General features: G+C 42.0%; 1 protein-coding gene across 3 annotated transcripts in view; it reads left to right on the top strand.

The window, feature by feature from the left end:
• TBXAS1 (thromboxane A synthase 1) overlaps positions 1-18,325 on the top strand; it is a 252,781-nt gene that overhangs the window by 167,333 nt on the left and 67,123 nt on the right. For all 3 annotated transcript variants that reach the window (XM_076339807.1, XM_076339797.1, XM_076339816.1), the window contains one exon: positions 15,057-15,371. In XM_076339807.1, the coding sequence (XP_076195922.1) occupies positions 15,057-15,371 (315 nt within the window). The remainder of the gene's footprint in view (positions 1-15,056; positions 15,372-18,325) is intronic.

Here is an 18,325-nt window from a genome sequence, read left to right as displayed (position 1 = left end):
GTCTGATCCTCTCCTTGTCAAGGGAAAACTATACAATTACTAAGAAAACTTAGTTAAAAATTTGCTAAATACTATGTACATTCCAGGAGCTCTGTGTGTGTTTGAACTGTGGAAATGCAGTACAGATGTTAAAAAGTAAATATTTTTCTAAGGAAACAGCAGATGGGAGGATTAGACACCTTCTAATAGTGTGCAGTTTTCCTGCCTTTGTAGAAAACCAAGCAAAACTTGTTTATATTTGAAAGAAGGTGGTGTCCATTTAAGGATACACACTGTATGGCAATATTAAATAATCCATTTTTACTGATTAATAAAGTCAGTAAAGCAAAGGATCAATCTGGTCCTTTTGTTTTTCTAAGTCTGTAGGAGGGATGCTGCGATTCTGTTCCGCTGGGCTGTTCTTGCAGTTTGATCATGTCATTATCTACTGCCTTTGTTGGGAAGAAATGTGAAGTGGGCTTTCCAGAAAGGTAAATGAGTGTCTTAAAGATATAGAGGGAATTTGTGCTAAATATGGGGTTTGAACCCAAATCGTAAACCTGCATCTCTGCTGTTTTAAGCAGAAGGTTATAATTTCTCTAGTATATGCTAAAAATCTTTTGAACATTAAATCTGGTGTCTGTGCTTGGGCAGCATACAGTGATTCTAAGAGGGAAAAAAAAGTGGTATTATGTTAAAAGGCGTTTTAGTTACTCACCTTTTTTTAAAAATCAAGCCATTACTGCTTGCTTTTAAAATTGTGTTCCTTCCTTCCCACATTTGAAGAAAAATCCTTTTTTTCCTTTTTTCTTTTTTTTTTTTCTTTTTCTTGAAGATGTAATGAATTTTATAACTTCCTCAGGATTTCTTAAGTGGGCATTTCAACATAGCAAGGCTTCAAAACCTCGAATGGAGATGAATTAGAAATCCCTATTACTTTTGGTCACTCGTTGAAATTTCATGATCAGTCTGTTGTTATCTTTCCAACGATGAATTGCAGGCCTACGAAATGTGATCGTTTGGTTTCAGGCCTGGGCTGAAGTGTCTGGCTGAGGTGCTTTCATCATGAAATGCAGTTCTGCAGTCTCTCTGCTCAAAAGAGATCAAGGACAGAATAAGTAACGAGAGCGGTGACTTTCTCACCTCCCTGAGGCATGTTGATGGAGAAGCAGGAAGAGTTTTGCATTACTGCTGCATCTGTCCCAGTTCTGCAGCCCAGCACACCTGTGAGCCCAGCGCTTTATGAGCACTGCAGTCACAAGAGGATAGCAAACGTCTGCTTGGTTACCTGCTGCCAGCAAGCACATACCAGGTCTGCTTGCTGTTGCTCACCCTTTGCTCTTATCACACCATTTCTACTGCCTCCTTGGTTATGGATCAGAGTACTTTATGGATCCTAGACAAGGAACAGACAGATGGCATCATGTATATGTTATCTGCCCCACTCTAACGAACCCTGCAGCAACCGTAACAAAATAATCTTGTCATATGGGACTCTTTCTCCAATACCTCCATCTCTCCCCACTCCCTTTTAGTCTTTTTCAGCCACTGCTGAGTATCTTTATTTCTTCTTCAGGGGGTGACAGGAGCGGTGTCCCTATCTCATATTTCACATGTCCCACCTCAGCTACAATCTGGGGTCCAAACTGCCGTCATGCACGTGAGCAATCTCATTGACTTCTCGGAGCACCACTCACATGCTTCAGTTTGCAAGAACATAGACTTGTACCAAAGGACAGAAATTAAATCAAAGGACCAGGGTGTTCATGCTGATTAAGCTGGTGAAGTTTTTGGGTGTTCGGAGTTGCCAGGAATGATCTTGCAGACAGTATTGGGAAAATGTGAGTATCTATGCAGGAAAAGCTAACCTTACTTTCTTGGAGATGTGTGGTGGAGCTCCTTCAGAGGGCCTTCCAAAAAATGGTGGTTTTGCCTCTTTCTGGGCAGAACAGGGGAGGTTCAGATGCTCCCTATAGCATCATTAATCCACAGGAAGGCATTAGGCCAACAGGATGCCTTCAGAGTTACAGGGAGGAAGGACTTAACTGCTTCTGTCATTAAGGTTTGCATGTATTTTCTTCCTGTTTTCACCAGCCGGTGCGGGAAGTGAAGATGGACATTTGGCTTTGCTGATCTACAGCATATGAGAAACATCTTTTAATTGAGAAGGGTGGGATTTTTAGTGTTGAAAAAAGGCTTTTTCATCCAGAGTAAAAAGAAATAATCCCACATGCTCAGTTGTTGGTAATGTTAAGGGCTTTAGTGACTTTTAAAAATTGTGTTTATATGGTAAAATCAGTCACTTAAAATATTGTTTATCAAAAATCCAGGCCAAAAGATAGCTTGAGGACTCTTTCAAGTAATGTTTGCAGTAAAATTTCTCTGAAAAACTGGAGGAAAGAATTAAAAGGCAAACCTGTCTTTTTCAAAGAAATCGCCCCATCCTTGAAGGGGAGATCAAAAGTCGTCTTTTTTTTTTTTTTGGTCAGCCCTACTTACACCTCCTTCTAGGTGCTGGTGGTTGTGGCTATACCCTGTTTTTCCTGTTCTTGATACTGAAGGGGAGGGAGTAGTCACAGCTCTGTTTTATGTGTCCATAAAAATAAGAAGAGCAAGAGCTCATTGTGCTTTGAAGGTGGGATCCAGAAAACACTGGCCTGTGTCATTGAGCTTTGTGGTGGCTTGACCAGCACAGGCGAAAAACTGAGGATGAGGAAGTAAAAAAAAAGGTGGTTGTTCCTCCTAAGGGCCTGGGTCTCTTGCTTCTCCTCTGCAACCTAGACCTGGCCCACCCCATCATGAATTTTTTGCTTTACCCTCCCTTATGATGGCAAGGGGGCCCTGTGCTTGTTATCCAGAGAGAAGTTCAAACATTGAAAATCCTGTTTATGCCTGTGGTAATTCCCTGTAGGCAATAACGTCAGTGCTGGCCACTTGTCCCAGCCTGATCCTGTGCTAGTAATGAGTATTCGCAGCATGCATTTCAATGTCTGATTAAACCTTTCTGAAAGGCCATCTGTTTGAGGAGGATGTGGCATAGGCTTTAATACTTTTTATACCTAGTACTAAATACTGCTGTTTCATGACCTTAGACATAAAGTTTGTCCCCTGGTTAGTTAGCATCTCTCCTGATACTCCAATCAGAGAAAATAATTGGATCAAGGCTGTTGCAACCTGTTGGGTCACTGTGTGTCTTTGGGGAAATGTTCCTGGGTGTTGGGTCACAGAAGTTACACAAAACCAATGAGACTTTGCTATGTCCAGGACTGAGAAAAAGGTATCTGTTTTCTGGGAAGGGAGTAAAGCATCTCCAGCTGCCTTTCTTTTCTAGCACTCGGAGCAGAATCTGATGCAGTCATATATCTGTTGATCCATGCCAAATCAGTAAGTAATCTGGCCTTTCTGTTGCATGTTCTCATCTGTGCAAAATATCCAGCCTAAGCAGTGTTCCATCTGTCTTTCAGGGTCATTTTCCTATAGGCTTGGAAGCACAGTTTCTGTCTGCAATTCCCTCAGCATAAAGTAAATCTTCTCCAACTTGCCTTTTCCCACTTCCTGTCATTTGCTTTCCTTCATGGTACGGTCTCGGTATTCATCCCTTTGGCTGAAAGGAAAAGATGTCACCCTGAAGTTGTGCACATTCCCTTTCTTTTGTAACTTCTCTCTCTTACAGTTCCTTGTCTCTTCTGTACGTTACCCTTGCGGTCTGTCCCTCCCAAGTTTCTCAGAAGATCCTACTTTAGGTCACTGCAAGCCCTTCCTTTTTCCTGCTTAATCTGTGATCTGGTCTTCATCCAGGGCGTGGGGTTTTCAAATCAGCAAACAAAGGGAATCTTGCCATAAAATGAAATCATCTGGAGATTAATTTTCTGCATAACAGGGTGGTGGCCTTTAATGCCAAGGTGGGATATAAGATCTAATCTTCATTTACATAGCTTTTTTTTTCTTTTACTTACTCTTGATCTAAATCTGCAAGGGATCTGTTGACTGGGATCAACAGATCATGAAACTGGGTGTTTTTATGTATGTATTTATTTTACCTTGCCGTTCAGAGCAATAGCATGTTTGGGTACTTTTCCTCTACAAACAGACTTTCTTCTGACATATGTAACCAGAGCGTAGCATCTAAATTCTTAATTCAGAAAAAAATCACAGATTTACTGACCTAATTGCAATAACAGAGCTTTCCCTTTCTTGGTAAGTTTTAACATTTTCAGTGTTGTCTTTCATATTTCATCCTTTTTTTTTTTCTTTTAGCTGTTATTGGTTCACCATTCTTCCTCCCTGAGTTACTCCCAGAACTAGGAGGGGAGTTGCAGCACTTGCGGTACTAGTATGTGATCTTCAGATTTGTCTGTTAGTCTCTCTGTGTCTCTATTTGCCTACAGTGACCTCTCTCAGCCCCACGCACTGCCTTCTTTTTGCAATATACAGTATGACCTTTTCAGAAGCAGTTATGAAAAAGCCGTTCCATGATATTTCATTCTGGTTCAACCGTCTTGTCCATCTGTTGGCATGTTTTGATCTCTGGAGGTTTTTCCCTTGATCTATCTATCTCAACTGTTGGTATCTACTTTGCACTCCTTTGATATTTCTCCCTTTTCTCTTGTGTCTACTTACCTTAGCAGATCCATACTCCTACTTGTAAGAGACACCGACAGCCCATCTTGCCAACAGGAGAACCATTTGTGTGGCCAGCATTTGGATGCCAAGTGCATGAAGTTGCTTTTCTTTTGAACCTGGTGGCAAGTCAGTCTGACCATCTCAATGCACAAAGGTGACCAACTTTGTTTGCCGGGGCAATTCTCTTCTTGCCACCGTGCCCAGGCTGTCCCGGGGGCTGCCTCTCCACCCCCTGCCTGCTGGAGGCAGCAGAGCTGGAGGCCTTCGCTAGACCCCATCCGCTCATGACAGTATCTGGATTTTGAGGATAATTTAACATTAGAGTTACTTATTATGGAAAGCGACAGATTGTCTGTCACTGGAAACCTTGAGGAGAGGCTTTCTAAAATGTGCCCTCGATGTCAGCTGGCTGCGAGGCAGGAATCCCTGCATGGCGTTCTTCCGTCTGCCTTTTGCTAAAGAGCAGCCTGAACGATTGCGGCAATTCCTCTCCCTCCCCGAAAATCCGCCCAGGAAATCCTGCATCTGCGGCAGTCAGTGGCAGCCTTGCCCTGGCTTCGTAGCCTGTGACTGTGCAGGGCTTTCTCCACTTTCTTCGCAGTGACTACCCTTCATTTTTCCCTCCCGCTGGGATAAGCAAGCTATATCTAAGTGAGACAGAGACTAGAGGGGAGCCGAGCACCTCCTTTCTCTCTTCAACAGAAATGTACACTTTTTAACAATGTAATCTCAATTAAAAACATACCAATTAAAATGAGCTTTTTAGTAGGTCTCTGGGGAGAAGGAGCCGTAATTCACATTAAAATGTAAAGCTTCAGAAGCAGGGAGAGCTAGGTGCATTGCAAGTGCCCAAATATTCAGTGATTTTAATTACAATGGAAACTTGATAAATTGCTTTGTGCCACAATCCATTATTAACAGCTTAATGAATATCACTGCTGCCTGTTTTAAACTCCTCCACGGTGAAAATTATTGTCAGCGTTTCAGTTGCGAACTCTGAATTTTCGCGTGTTTGTAACCTGGCCCCTTAAAAAGGGGAGGAGGGTGACAGTCTGCAGGCTTGGCTTTGGGTCTGGGTAAGTTCTGCTGGCTGCAGCATCCCGAGAGAGGGACGGGAGGCAAGATGCAGCTTTTGTGTTTCACCAGTGTTGGGACTGGCCAGGGGTTAAATCGGCTCCTTGCACAGTTTAAGAGCAATGTCACAGCTGTTCTTTGGGCATGCAAAGGGCCCTTATGCCAGCTGAGGGGTCACCAGAGCACGGGGCTACCTTTACATGTGCTGTTTCTCTGCACAATACCCATTGGGCTGGAGGGCTCTTTAGGGTGTCTGCTCAGGAGTAAAGGGAAGCAACAGTGTAACAGCCCACGATCAAGCATGCTGCTGAGGTTATTTTGGAGTAAGCAAAGCACAAGTTGGTTCGAATTTTCCAAGTTTTAGCTAGCAAAAAGCTGATTTGAGGTATGGAATTAGGCGAGTCCTTTTGGAGCACTGAAATGTAAGCAGTGATTGTGCTCAGCTTTGAACTGGGACGAAACATTTATTTTTTTCTTGACAGTTATTATGGCTGTAATTGTGCTAATGTTAAGATGCTATATAGTTATATGTATATTTATAGTAAACTGGTACCTTTCCCCCCCTTTTCAAAGCAGCTTAATATTTCAAGGATAAAGGTTATTATTAGGAATGTTATTATTTTAGATGCTAACAGCAGGTATAGTGGGCTTATAGTTGTGCCCCATTGAAGTGTTAAGCCGTGGGGATTTAAATAGCCATGGTCTGGCTTCTATGAGATTTATTATTTATTGTGGGTGTTCTGTTTTCACTTTTCACTTGATCATCTGGTCTGACCGGAGGGTCATAATCCCCAAAGTGGGGTTACTGCCAGGTGTTTGACAAGATCTTGACAAGATCTGAGTGAGATGCGAGGTAGATCTCAGGACAGAAATGACTGGGAACTGCTCTTCTGATTCAGAGAAGTCACAAGCGCGTGTATTGGATAAACATGATTTGTCTGAATGTAATTAATGTCTTGGGTTTTGCTATTATTATTCTGATTATGTTTTTCTGGAAAACAACAAAAGCATATTCACTTTCCCCGTCTCAGAAATGGCAGCATTACTCATAATGATGTTAACTTGCACCCTGCCAATTACACAGAGCTCTCCTGGTTCATTATATCAATAATTACACATAGGATTTTTTTTTTCTTGTGAAAAATCTTTCATTGACAGAGGAGTAATGATGCCTGTAAGTTGCTTAAGTATTGCTCAGTCAGGGATATGTAGGATGTGGGAGATGTCCTCATATTTTGGGGGAGAAAGACAGCTGGTATTCTGGCATGCTGTTAATATTCATGTGTTTCTGAAGTTGTATTTTTTTTACTTTGACTTTAGGAAGCATTCCAGACCACAGGGCTGCCTGACTGTCATTTTTCATGCATCCCTGTACTGGCAGAGGACAAAGTGGCATGAAATATATAAAATGCCATCTAATTTTTCTTTTGTTCTTTAATTCATGCACACATGCTTCTTCTGTGTGTTTATCAGTGTGCACAAAATGCCTATATTTGCAAGATAATAGCTGTGTAAATATTAGAAAGTCGTATTGAAACTCTGTGAAGGAAAGGAAAGCAGGGGGAGAATCCTTCCTGCTACTGAGGAGCCATCTATTGGATAAAACCCATAACTGAACCGAGCATCCATGAAACTGCGGAGGATAACACAATTTGTTATTGGTCACTGGGTAGCTGAAAATAATCCTTTCCTTCCCAATGCTGCTTTCACCCACCACGTTAGAAACCTGTACCCCTTCATGCACACAAGTGGAGAGTCAGATGTGGAGGCAATTTATGTACTATAGGTAAAAGCCAGTTTAATATAGCTGAAGATCCAGGATAAATCCTAATGTAGGGTGCAGGTGTGATCGTGAATGGATAAGCCAGCGGTAGGATTGCCCGCCAGCAGTGGAGAGCGGTTACTCAGAGAAGTAATAGAAAAGACAAGCGTTTTTTCCATATTGTTAATAAAGAACATAAATAACATTAACTGTACTTTTTTGTAACAGTACGTCATTTATATCAGTCTCAGCCATAATTAGTTTAGTTAAAAAAAAAAGGTATTTTTTTAGTTACCCAGAATTACTTAAGGCCATCGCAAAACCGAATAATGAGGTCTTCCTTCCCTCAAAACGTGTACAATCTATATGTAATGTGATGCAGAAAGAGAAGATCCTGAACAAACCATGGGGAGAGATGAGGGAGGACAGGATGTGAACAGTAAATTCCCAGGATGGCCCCAAAATGTCCTGATGGCTCTTCAAAGTGAGTGGTGGGGCTTTGCAAGCATGTTAAAGAGAGCATATGGGGCAGGAAGAACAAAGGATAAAGAAGCAATAATGAGATTCCTGTCTATTTTCTTGAATGTCAGGCAACTGCTAAAAACAGAACTGATTATTAATCAGGAATTAAATTTAAGCAAATACAATTATAATCTGTGGCAAATAGAAAAGGAACAGAGAGCTGCCAGCAACAGCAGCCTTTAGTCAGCAATTTGTGTCAGCAGAGGGTCAAGCTTCTGGGTGTCAGACACTTAGCCTGAAACACTCCCTTCCTGCATCCTCCCTTCCTCCCGCAAATAGCGGAGGGGAGGAATGTCGGATGGTTTACTGGGAGGCCAGATAAGCTTTGGGAGAGGATGCGTGCATACAGCGTGCAGCAGGGTGGTCAGCGTGCTGCTGGTTTGGGAGTCGGTGCCTGTTCCACACACCGGCGTGCATGGGGGGGCCCGGCCCAAGCTGTTCTTCTTCTCCAGCACCCCGTTACTTCTTCTCTTGCTGTATTTGTCCACTGTGTATTCTGATAATCTCACTCCTCCACCTCCAAGCAGCAAAACATGTGTGGGGCAGGAGAAGCTCAGCTACTGCACACACAAATCCAATATCTATTGTTTGTACTCTGATAATGCCAGGAGTCGTTATCGGAGTATTGTTATCCTAAATGTTTTGCAAATACAGAATAAGGAGGTTGCAGTCCACTGTTATTTGCTGTCAGTGTCTCTTGCTCACCATGATGCAGGGATTGGGAAAGCTGGATGAGACTCTCTACCCATTGCATTTTGGGCTGTTTTCTGAGCGTTCCCCACGCGTGCATGCGATGGAGGGAGCTGTGGTGGTTATACGGTTGTGCTGTGCTCTGGGCTGAGGCTGCCAGCCCAACACAGCAGAGATGCCAACCAGCTGCCACAAAGTGCATGACACTCGTTTGCCATTAGACTGAATTTCATGGAGAAACTTAGTGCTTCTCTTAGACAGTCAGCTTATTCTGCTTGGCCTGGAAGGAAACTCCCCAGAGTCAGGGACAACCGTCAGTTCATTAGGGGTGTAAATGGACCAGGCTGCAGGCAATCCCTTGGTTTTACACTGAAGAACTACTGGAAGGGTTTGCAGCTCTCTAGGCAAGCCATAGGTTTCTCTGTGGGCCCACATAATTAATGAAACAATCAAATAGGCGTGTGCCTTATTTTCTCTCTCCCGTACTTGTAGCATCTCTTCATCCTACATACCACTCCAGCCAAGTTAGGCCTCCGGCTAGGATCTTTGCAGCTCACAGTCAACAGGTCCACACATTTGAGATTAAAAACAGCCTCTTTCTACAAAAGGCATAAAGAGCTATGTTAGCTTGTCTCAGCTAGAAACAGTTCTTTGCTCTCTCTTCATTCACTAACAATTAGATCTGAAGTTCAAATTTATAAATTTTCATCCCTGGACTGTGTGGGAACATTTTGAGGAGGAGGCTGTTGTCTTTCAAGATGTGAGCTCTCTAGTGTCACTTGCAGCAGTTTAAGCTGAAGGGAGATGGGTGCCTGACAAAATCTTGTTTTTAAGAATTTCCCCCAGCTTTATTTTCAGGTCGAATTAGGCTTGCCCATGCCTCTGTAGATTACTAATGCTCTTACTTTAACTTTGCATTTTGAAGGTCAGAAAAATGCAAAATTTTTGAGGAAGAAACCAGCAGTACCTGAGCACTCTTCTCCCTCACCTCATGAATGGAGGCACTACCACATGAAAATAGTTTTGTATTTTTCAGCAGTATGATTTTTCTGTTATCAGCATCCTTTGTTAAAGACCTACTAAGTAATATATATATATATAGAGAGAGAGAGACATACACAAGTACAGGTCGTGGAGCCTCAGACGTTATGGGTGTAGCTGGGTGAAATCTAATGATCTGCAATATCCGCAGTGACTCACGGGAGGAGGGGAAACCTCTCCAGTGATGAAAATGGTTCAGTGCTGGGGTGGACTGCCTGGGGAGGCTGTGGCAAACTGGAGTTTGGCTGAGTTTTTAAGAACAGATTAGACAAATAGCTGTCAGTGTTGGTTTGGCTGATGCTGCCTCATGGCAAGGGGATGGAATAGATAACTTGTTGAGTTCCTTCCAGGCCTCTTTCCCCCATGTGATGGTGCTTTTGCCTTAAACTCTGAGTCTGTGTAAATCTGTTTTCATCCTAGGTCTTAAAGGGTTTTCTGAGATCATCATTAGCTTTTCCTCACGGGGTTTTACAAGATTGGATGCATGTTGTACCGATTTTACAGACAGAGAAGCTGCACCAGTTATAACTGTGTTTTAAAGGCAAAGAAGGGAGTGCAGCTTTAAGCATCCCAGCTTCTGTGGAGATCAGTGCTTTAACCAGTAATTCACATTGGCCACTCTGCAGATTTAGTGGCAAACTCAGCCAATAAAATCCATGTCATACTTGAATTTACACTTACTTTTGTATTTTTATTTTTATTTTTTAAAAGAACATTGGTCGCATATAGAAGATATGTTTTGTTACCATGTTTAATACTTTCCATGTTCAGGTGCTTTCATCAATTTGCTGATGTACCTGCCCCTTCTGGGCCTGCTCAGCATTTCATGTAGCATTTTTGCAACATTATTGTAGGGACACTTCTTTTTTCTTTCAAGTAGAAAGCAAAGGCATTGCTGTGGCTTCTGACATCAAATGCAGTGTCATTGAAGACTCACAGTGCTCCCTCATTGCTGTGAACTACTGCCAGAAACTTGCATAGGAGTTTAGTGATGATAATGTATGAAAATATCAGAACAAGTCCAAAGTTATGCAAAATCTTCTCAGTCTGGGGTTTCACTACAAATGTTACAATCAGGCCAGGCTAGCAAAAGGCTGCTCCACTTTCCAAGTGGGCACTCAGTGAATATTTTTTTTTGCTTTAAATTTACTCAGGTTTTAAATGCAAGTTATATAGCTTTGTAAGACGTGCCTGCCCTCAGACATTCAGCCCATTTACAATAAAAACATTAGTGGTTTCGCCAGCTGATGTTAACAAATGCAAACAAAAGAGTTTTTTCTGCCAGACTGAAAGCCACCCAGCCACTCTCGAACAATGGCTGTACCCTGCCGTTCAACAGACTCCAGGTCCTTCCAGAGCTGAGCATCACCCATGAAAGCACCATGCCCTCAACCTTCAGACGCACAAATTTGAGGGCTGTCAGCTCTGGCTTCCCAGTTAATTCCAGCTTCTGGATTCAAGCACAAGGCAAAAGGACGATCTCTCTGAAATGTTTTGGGACTGGATCTATTGGCAGAGAGACTGGCTTTTTTATGATTTCACTGAGAAACCAAATGAAACCTGCAAGTGTTAGGGAGAGGTTGAATTTGAGCCTTTCAAAGCAGTTTGGCAAAATGGTAGTTTTAGTGGGACTGCATTTTGTGCTGCTTTTTCAAAAGGATCTGGGTAGCTACCACAGTGCTTTACTGATAACTTCAGGGTGACACAGGTTTGTCTCACCTAAAAAGATGGTTGCTAAATCAAACTTACAAAAAGTGACCTGGATATAAACTAATATAGCAGTGTTTGTACAAGTTTGTATGAAACTGAAATAATATGAGATGTGAGCTTTCTACCTGTTAGATAAGGATTCTGAAGCTTAGCTTCTGCTTTTTGTGAGCTGCCATCAGAGCATTTGAGAAAGGCTAGGAGCGTCTGCACAGTTTATTGTGAGTGGTATTATGTTAGCAGCATCACATTTGTATGACTTTTGCACCACAGCAAATGCTTTACAGAATACCAACGGATCATGTAATCTAGTTTGGTTCCTTGATTCATCTTTAAGTTGCTTTTTGTAGTTCTGGGTTCTTTTGAACTCAAAATGGGGAGCTGAACTATCTGAGTGGTACAAAATTTGAGTATAGTTTGCAGAAAACACAATGGAAATCACAGCATTAAGAACAAAAATTCCAGCTGATATACATTTGGTAATTTTCCTTAAGTAATTTTTGACTTCACCTTGCAGAGAAGTTGAATGGCTCAATCTCTCTACCAAAAGCATAACGCAAGGGTCCCCTGGATCCCCAAAGCAGTGGCGAATTTGCCAGGTCAGCTGGTACGTCAGTCTTAGATATGAAAACACAGTTCCCTGTTTAGGATGGAAAGAGCTGGAGACATCCCCCGCCCCCCCCAGGATCCTTGCCTCCTGTGAGAAAAGTCATGATACATCACGCATGTGAGCGATACATCTCTCTCCTTCTGACGGTCGCAAAACTTAAAAGCAGTGATTTGAGGAGAGGTGATAGATACTGCCGGATTGGCCTTCCCCAGTATAGCACACTTCTATTCTTCCAGTGTGTAGCACATAGCTCGTTACGGTTCTGTGCAGAATGATTTCTCTGCATGGCCAGGTGATGTTTAAGGAGACTAATGAGAGAAATGATACGGCCCAGAACACTGGTGTCAGGAAATATATTGCAAGGTGTCTGTCTTGGGGAAGCTGAAAGCGGGGCTTGCCTTATTATATATTTCAAAGGGGATGTCTGTGTCACCACTGAGTTAGACATGCACCCTGTCCCATACTGCATTCAAATTAGATTTTTTCAAATTGTAGCTTTCCATTCAATTTTCATTGGCTTAATGATAGGCTCTGTGTTGTACAGGGGCAAAACAAGAGTCCGTTGCATTGGCACGCTGTTCTTTTGAAGCGGGAACTTGTTTCTGAGGCCATTGTAACGTAACTATGCAAGTGTCAGAGGACAGGATAGAGGCTGTTACGGGCTTCTGCTGTTTGTGAGGAAAATCAAACAAATGTCCCCGATGGAAAAAGGAAGCTAGCAGCTGTATGTGATGACCAGAGAATGTTTTTGTGCAGTGACACTGTCAGTACCTGGTCTGTTGTCAAACTGAAAAAACTGCCTTTTTTTTTTTCTGCTGTCAACCGAAGTGGAGAAAACCCCTTTGAATTTTCATGATATACCTTTTCCTCATTTCCAGCACTTAACAATCCAATTATATTTGGTTTTATGCTAGTGTTTGCTTCTATTGCCATTGTTAGGTTTTTGAGTCAGTGTGATTTTTTTATCCTGATGGTGCGGAAGAAAAATATGTTTCGTTATGACTGGTTATAACCCTGGAAATCTTTTCTCTCGCTTGGGTTGATGACAATTTTTTATGTTGCATTCTACACTGATGCCTAAAGTGAAATAGAATGAACCATAAGGAAGAGAAGCTTTGCTAAAATATAGCTCCTTCCGCAGTGTAGAATTATCTTGAAAAAAGCTTGCATCTTCCTAATTTTATGCTTTTTTCCCCCCACTGTTATTCAAGTAGTTTTTACAAATGAATGTTGTTTTTGTAAGGATTGTTTATGAAGCCATTGCTCTTAGCAACCCCCGCTCACCTGTGAACAAATTACAAGGCACAGATAAGGTATCTAGTTGTTTCTCGATAGGGTGACCTTATAAACAGATTCTGCAACAAGACAAGCTTTTAAATTCCTAACCAAATATATTATGTGAGTAATAAAAAGAGCTCCTCAAAATGGCCACAGAGGCATTTCAGAGCACATTCTTGGGAATATTCACTTGTGCTAGCATTCATTAAGTTTGCTTTCAGCAAAAATACTCATGAATGAAATTTTATTCACTAGCCATTATGATTATTACTTTACTATCACAGCAATAACCAGATGCTTTGTATAAGGCCAGGACCTGATTTTGTCTAAGGCTGGAGAAACATCTTATAGGGTCTCCAGAGAGTGTATTGTTCTAAATATAAGACCAGACTCAGCTAACAGCTCATGACTGGGAACTGCAAACCCTCAGAGAGCAATGGGTTTGTTTACAAGAAAATTCACAGCTAGAGAAGGATGAATGCAGAACCATACCAAATGTTATACCATTTGAACTATAGTATGTTACAGTGTTACAACTCCGCTGAAGGTGAATGTAATTATACATTTTTATGTTATAAAGGTAGTTTAGGTGATGCTGACTAGTCTTATGGATAAAAGGGAGTATCTCTACAGATGCAGTTCATTGCTATACTGGACTAGTTTATCCACGCACTAATGAACACACTGGAACTGGACTGTTCTGTGTTTTTTTTTTTAATTTAAAAAATGGCCTAACCCAAATATATGTACCAGGAAAATCCCTGAAGTGTAGGCTATGCCAAAGAGTTGGACTCTGAGCTGTGCAGTACATGGACTCCCAGAATGTGAATAAAGCCCTTCCTAGAAAAGTTAAATGAGATTTTTAGCTATGCACAGCTGAAGTATGCGTGAAGTCTTGTTTCCTCCAGTCTAGAGGAACATAAAAGAGCAGAGGTATCCTATCACACTAGAGGAGGATGACTGTGGCAGGGCAGTTGCAACTTTTGGCTTTATTAGAGTTTTTCTGTCAGAAACTAGTATGAAAGAAAGCAGTTTTCGTAACAGTAGAATCATTCAGTGGGCATTTTGCAAAGACAAGCCGCCCAAACAGGTTTTATGGTAGAGGAATGCTTACTGTTGTAATGCATTTCTGCAAATATGTTTAAAAAAAAAAAATTAAGAAATGCTATGTTGGTACAAATGTTCATAACTGTACTTTCTCATAAAAAGATGCACCAGTTTACTGAGATCACTTTCTAGTCCTGTCTTGTTAAGCTGGCACAGAAATTATTGTAGATGCAACCCTAAACCTAGAATGGTGACTTTCATGCTTTGGACCATGTGAACAAATGAGGATGGTGCCTCCAAGCAGGTGGGCCAACTCCTCCAAGCATGAGTTGTGCCACTTCCACTTGGCAGGTGCACATGGGACCGTGCATTGACTATGTCAATCCCCTTACTGCCAGCAAGTGCCAAAAACTCACCCTGAGGGTGAAAGAAACTCTGTATGGAGCTGGCTATTAGCAATCTGCTGTGAAAATATGTACCTGGTATGTATTGGGGGCAGATCAGTCTCATCCCACAGGGAAGAAAGCAGTGACCGGCTTTTAGTGATGGCATTTCCAGATGATTTATAGAAGTCTCCTCGTTCGGTGAAAGGCTGGTGGCCATTCTGTGGGAGCCAAGTGGGCAGTATAAATAGGAAACAGCTCTCTCCTTCCATCCCCCCATGGGTAAAGGCATTGCTCTGTGACCCATTCTTTGTGCTTCTTCTCATCCTGTATTCTGCAGAGGCGCAGAGATTTTCTTCAGTGGATGCTCGACGCTCGCGACTCAGCTGACTCCCTGGCAGCTGGGTGTTTTGATGTGATCAGTCCATCTGCCGCTTCCAGACAGAACGAAGCGCCTCTTGCTGGCAGGGCCCCATCTGAAAAGGTTCAGAAGACTTTAACAGAGGATGAGATAGCAGGCCAAGCTTTCCTGTTCCTGATCGCTGGGTACGAGACCACCACTAGCACACTGTCCTTTGCTACATACTTGCTAGCCACCAACCCAGAGTGCCAGAAGAAGGTGCTTCAGGAGGTTGATGAGTTCTCAGCAAAACACGTGAGTATGATGTGCTGGTGTGGAGCTTCATGCAGGGAGCAAGGCAATGTGCTGTCATCATGCCACTGTGGCACCTGCATGACCCCATTTGTCTCAGTTATGTATGCATATATTAACATTTTATTGATATTTTCAGCCAAAAATTCAAAATTAATCTATATTGTTTAGGTTTTTTTGGAGACTGTTAAATAATGTCACTTTACAGCGACTGAAGAGATGGTCCAGAAACTTTGTGTCGTAGTGAAAGCTTAACCTTTACAAATATTTTACATTATTGAAATAAACTAGCTGTCGCCAGACTCTAAAACTACTCATTTCTATTTTTTCCTGTTGTCCAGATACTTCTATTGTTTTTGTGGTGAATTTTATTTACTGATCTTTGTAAGGACATAAACAGCGTTCTTACAAACCATAAACTGCAAAGTTTTGCTTTAAATGTTCATACTTCACTTTTTTTCTTCAGCAGCAGAATATATGTGTCCGCTTTGAAAAAAATCACAATATCTAATTCTCTTATATTGTGTTCAAATTACTTCTCCTTCGCTATCTGTATTTACCAAGGGCATTTATGTTTCCTGGATAACTGTTGACAATATTTTGTATATCTAGCAGACCATGCAGCAGCCATTCTTCCACCCTACACTCCGCACAAGTTGTTGGTTATGAGAACGCAGATTTGAGGGGCTTTTTCTTTTCATGAACACTTTTATAATGGATCATGAGGCTAACAGGAATAAAATGACACCAGGCATGGCTGTCTTGCAGGATTTTAGCTGCTGGATTTGCATGCTGAAATCCTTAACTATACAGTTTTGGGAGTTTCATACTTTTTACACGTTCCATCCTCTGTGTTGTACTTACAGAACAGGAAAAGAGTTGTATAATTTTCTTTGCTGGTAATAGAAAATTCTTGACTATGCAAAGTGTGCCCATTCAAAAGCTACCATTTCCCTCCTTTTGCGTGTGCAAACATAAAAGCCAGGATTTGTGTACACAGAAAATGTCTTCTTTTGTCTTGCATGACAAGGTTGTGAGCATGGTGGTTTTCTGTCTAAGATTGCTTTTGCTCTGAGGGTGCAGATGGATGACAGCAGTGGAGGTTAGGACTGCGCAATCTGATCCACAGAGCTTTTTCTCGGTGCATGCTTCATACCGCTGGTGTGAGTTAACTCAATACAATGAAACCGTTGATGTGTTATGTTCTAACCTATAGAGCTTGGGTTATATTCTTAGGTTATTAGCTCTGCAACACTTCAACTGAAGCGTATTTACTTGTTTCATTCAAATACAGCAGACCTAATTATGCCCTTGTGTCCAGTTAGTTCAACTGACTTTCTTAAGGCCTGCAAAGGTGTGAAGGTGCAACTTGGTCTGGAGTATGTGCAGTTTACTGGTTAATACTGGTGGCAGAGTTGCACAAAGAAACCCCTGTTTTGCAGCCCCAAGGAAGATACGGTTCATCTCCTCACCAGTTCCTGAAAACTGACAGCCTAAGAAACCGAAGTGAAATTGCTGGGAGAGGTATCCAATATGGTAGATATGCGATGTCATTCATATCTGTCTGTAGATGGGGATATGAATTAGTAAACTTTTCCATGTAAGTGCATAGAAAGCTGACTGCAAGCAGTCAGGCCGATTGCTTACAGATATTTCACACAGGGAGACCATGTATATGGCTATGTCTACATTAACAAGTAGCGTGCTCCTGTAGACACAGGTTCGTCATCTAGCACAGTTGGTAGTGAGGACTGTTGGGTGCACTCTGTACACACCTCAGGAGTTTCTTTTGGGTTAGTTCAAGTCTGGCCCTGCGTACCAAATTCCGCTTAGCAATTGGACCGATCTTCTGGTTTAGTTCCAGTTAAAGGAGCCCTTGCTGTGCACTTGGAGACTGCAGTGTGAACCAGTGCAAGAGACTTGCATGTGAGCGTGCTCCTGATCCAAGCTAGAGAACTAAATGGACCCTATGTTGTATATCACTCTCTACAACTACCTGAAAGGAGGTTGTAGCGAGGTGGGGGTCGGTCTCTTCTCCCAAGTAACAAGCGATAGGACGAGAGGAAATGGCCTCAAGTTGCGGCAGGGGAGGTTTAGATTGGATGTAAGGAAAAATTTCTGTACTGAAAGAGTGGTGAAACATTGGAACAGGCTGCCCAGGGAAGTGGTGGAGTCCCCATCCCTGGAGGTATTTAAAAGACGAGTAGATGAGGCACTTAGGGACATGGTTTAGTGGGCATGGTGGTGTTGGGTTGATGGTTGGACTCGATGATCTTAGAGGTCTTTTCCAACCTCAATGATTCTATGATTCTATGATTCTATATGGTCTGTCTGAGCTTTCACCCACTATTAGTAGTATTTCAATAATAATCCAATTCAAATGCATAATGCTTGACTTTCTTGGTTCTCTAACAGGAACATTTTGCTAATAATTTCGATCTTTGCAGTATCTAGGAGAAGTTGTAGAGCTAAGGATACTCGTGGCAGAGAAGTTAAAACTTGGTGTAGAGAAATGGCACTCAAATTAAATGAATTATTTTTGCAGGTCAGCACTGTACACAGTCTGTGTGGTGCCTCAACCCAAACTGGTGGCCTCATCCCAAACCGTGCTGTCCCATGTCATATATTGATTGGAAGTACCTTTCAAATCACTTCCCCGTACTTTACTAGTTTTCAGGTTTAGCTTTAGATGATGCATATATGGCTGTATGGCCAAGGAGAAGAGGGAGAGAAGGATAACTATTAATCTGCTGTCCTTGATACCAGGAAATTCTTAGATCTAATCTGTGCAGCCCCATCCTTCAAAAGATTTCCTGTTATAAACAGTTCATGATTTGAGGGGGGGCAATGCACTGCTCAAGGAGCCCATCCCAGAATAATGAAAAGAATGCAGCAGTTCAGTCCCCTTAGTGACTGTAATTAACTACTTTTAGCCTAGAAAATAAGATCTATGTGAA

Source organism: Aptenodytes patagonicus, chromosome 1 (assembly GCF_965638725.1).
Source record: "Aptenodytes patagonicus chromosome 1, bAptPat1.pri.cur, whole genome shotgun sequence".
In the NCBI taxonomy this organism is placed as follows: domain Eukaryota; kingdom Metazoa; phylum Chordata; class Aves; order Sphenisciformes; family Spheniscidae; genus Aptenodytes; species Aptenodytes patagonicus.
This window is presented reverse-complemented; position numbering and strand designations above follow the sequence as displayed.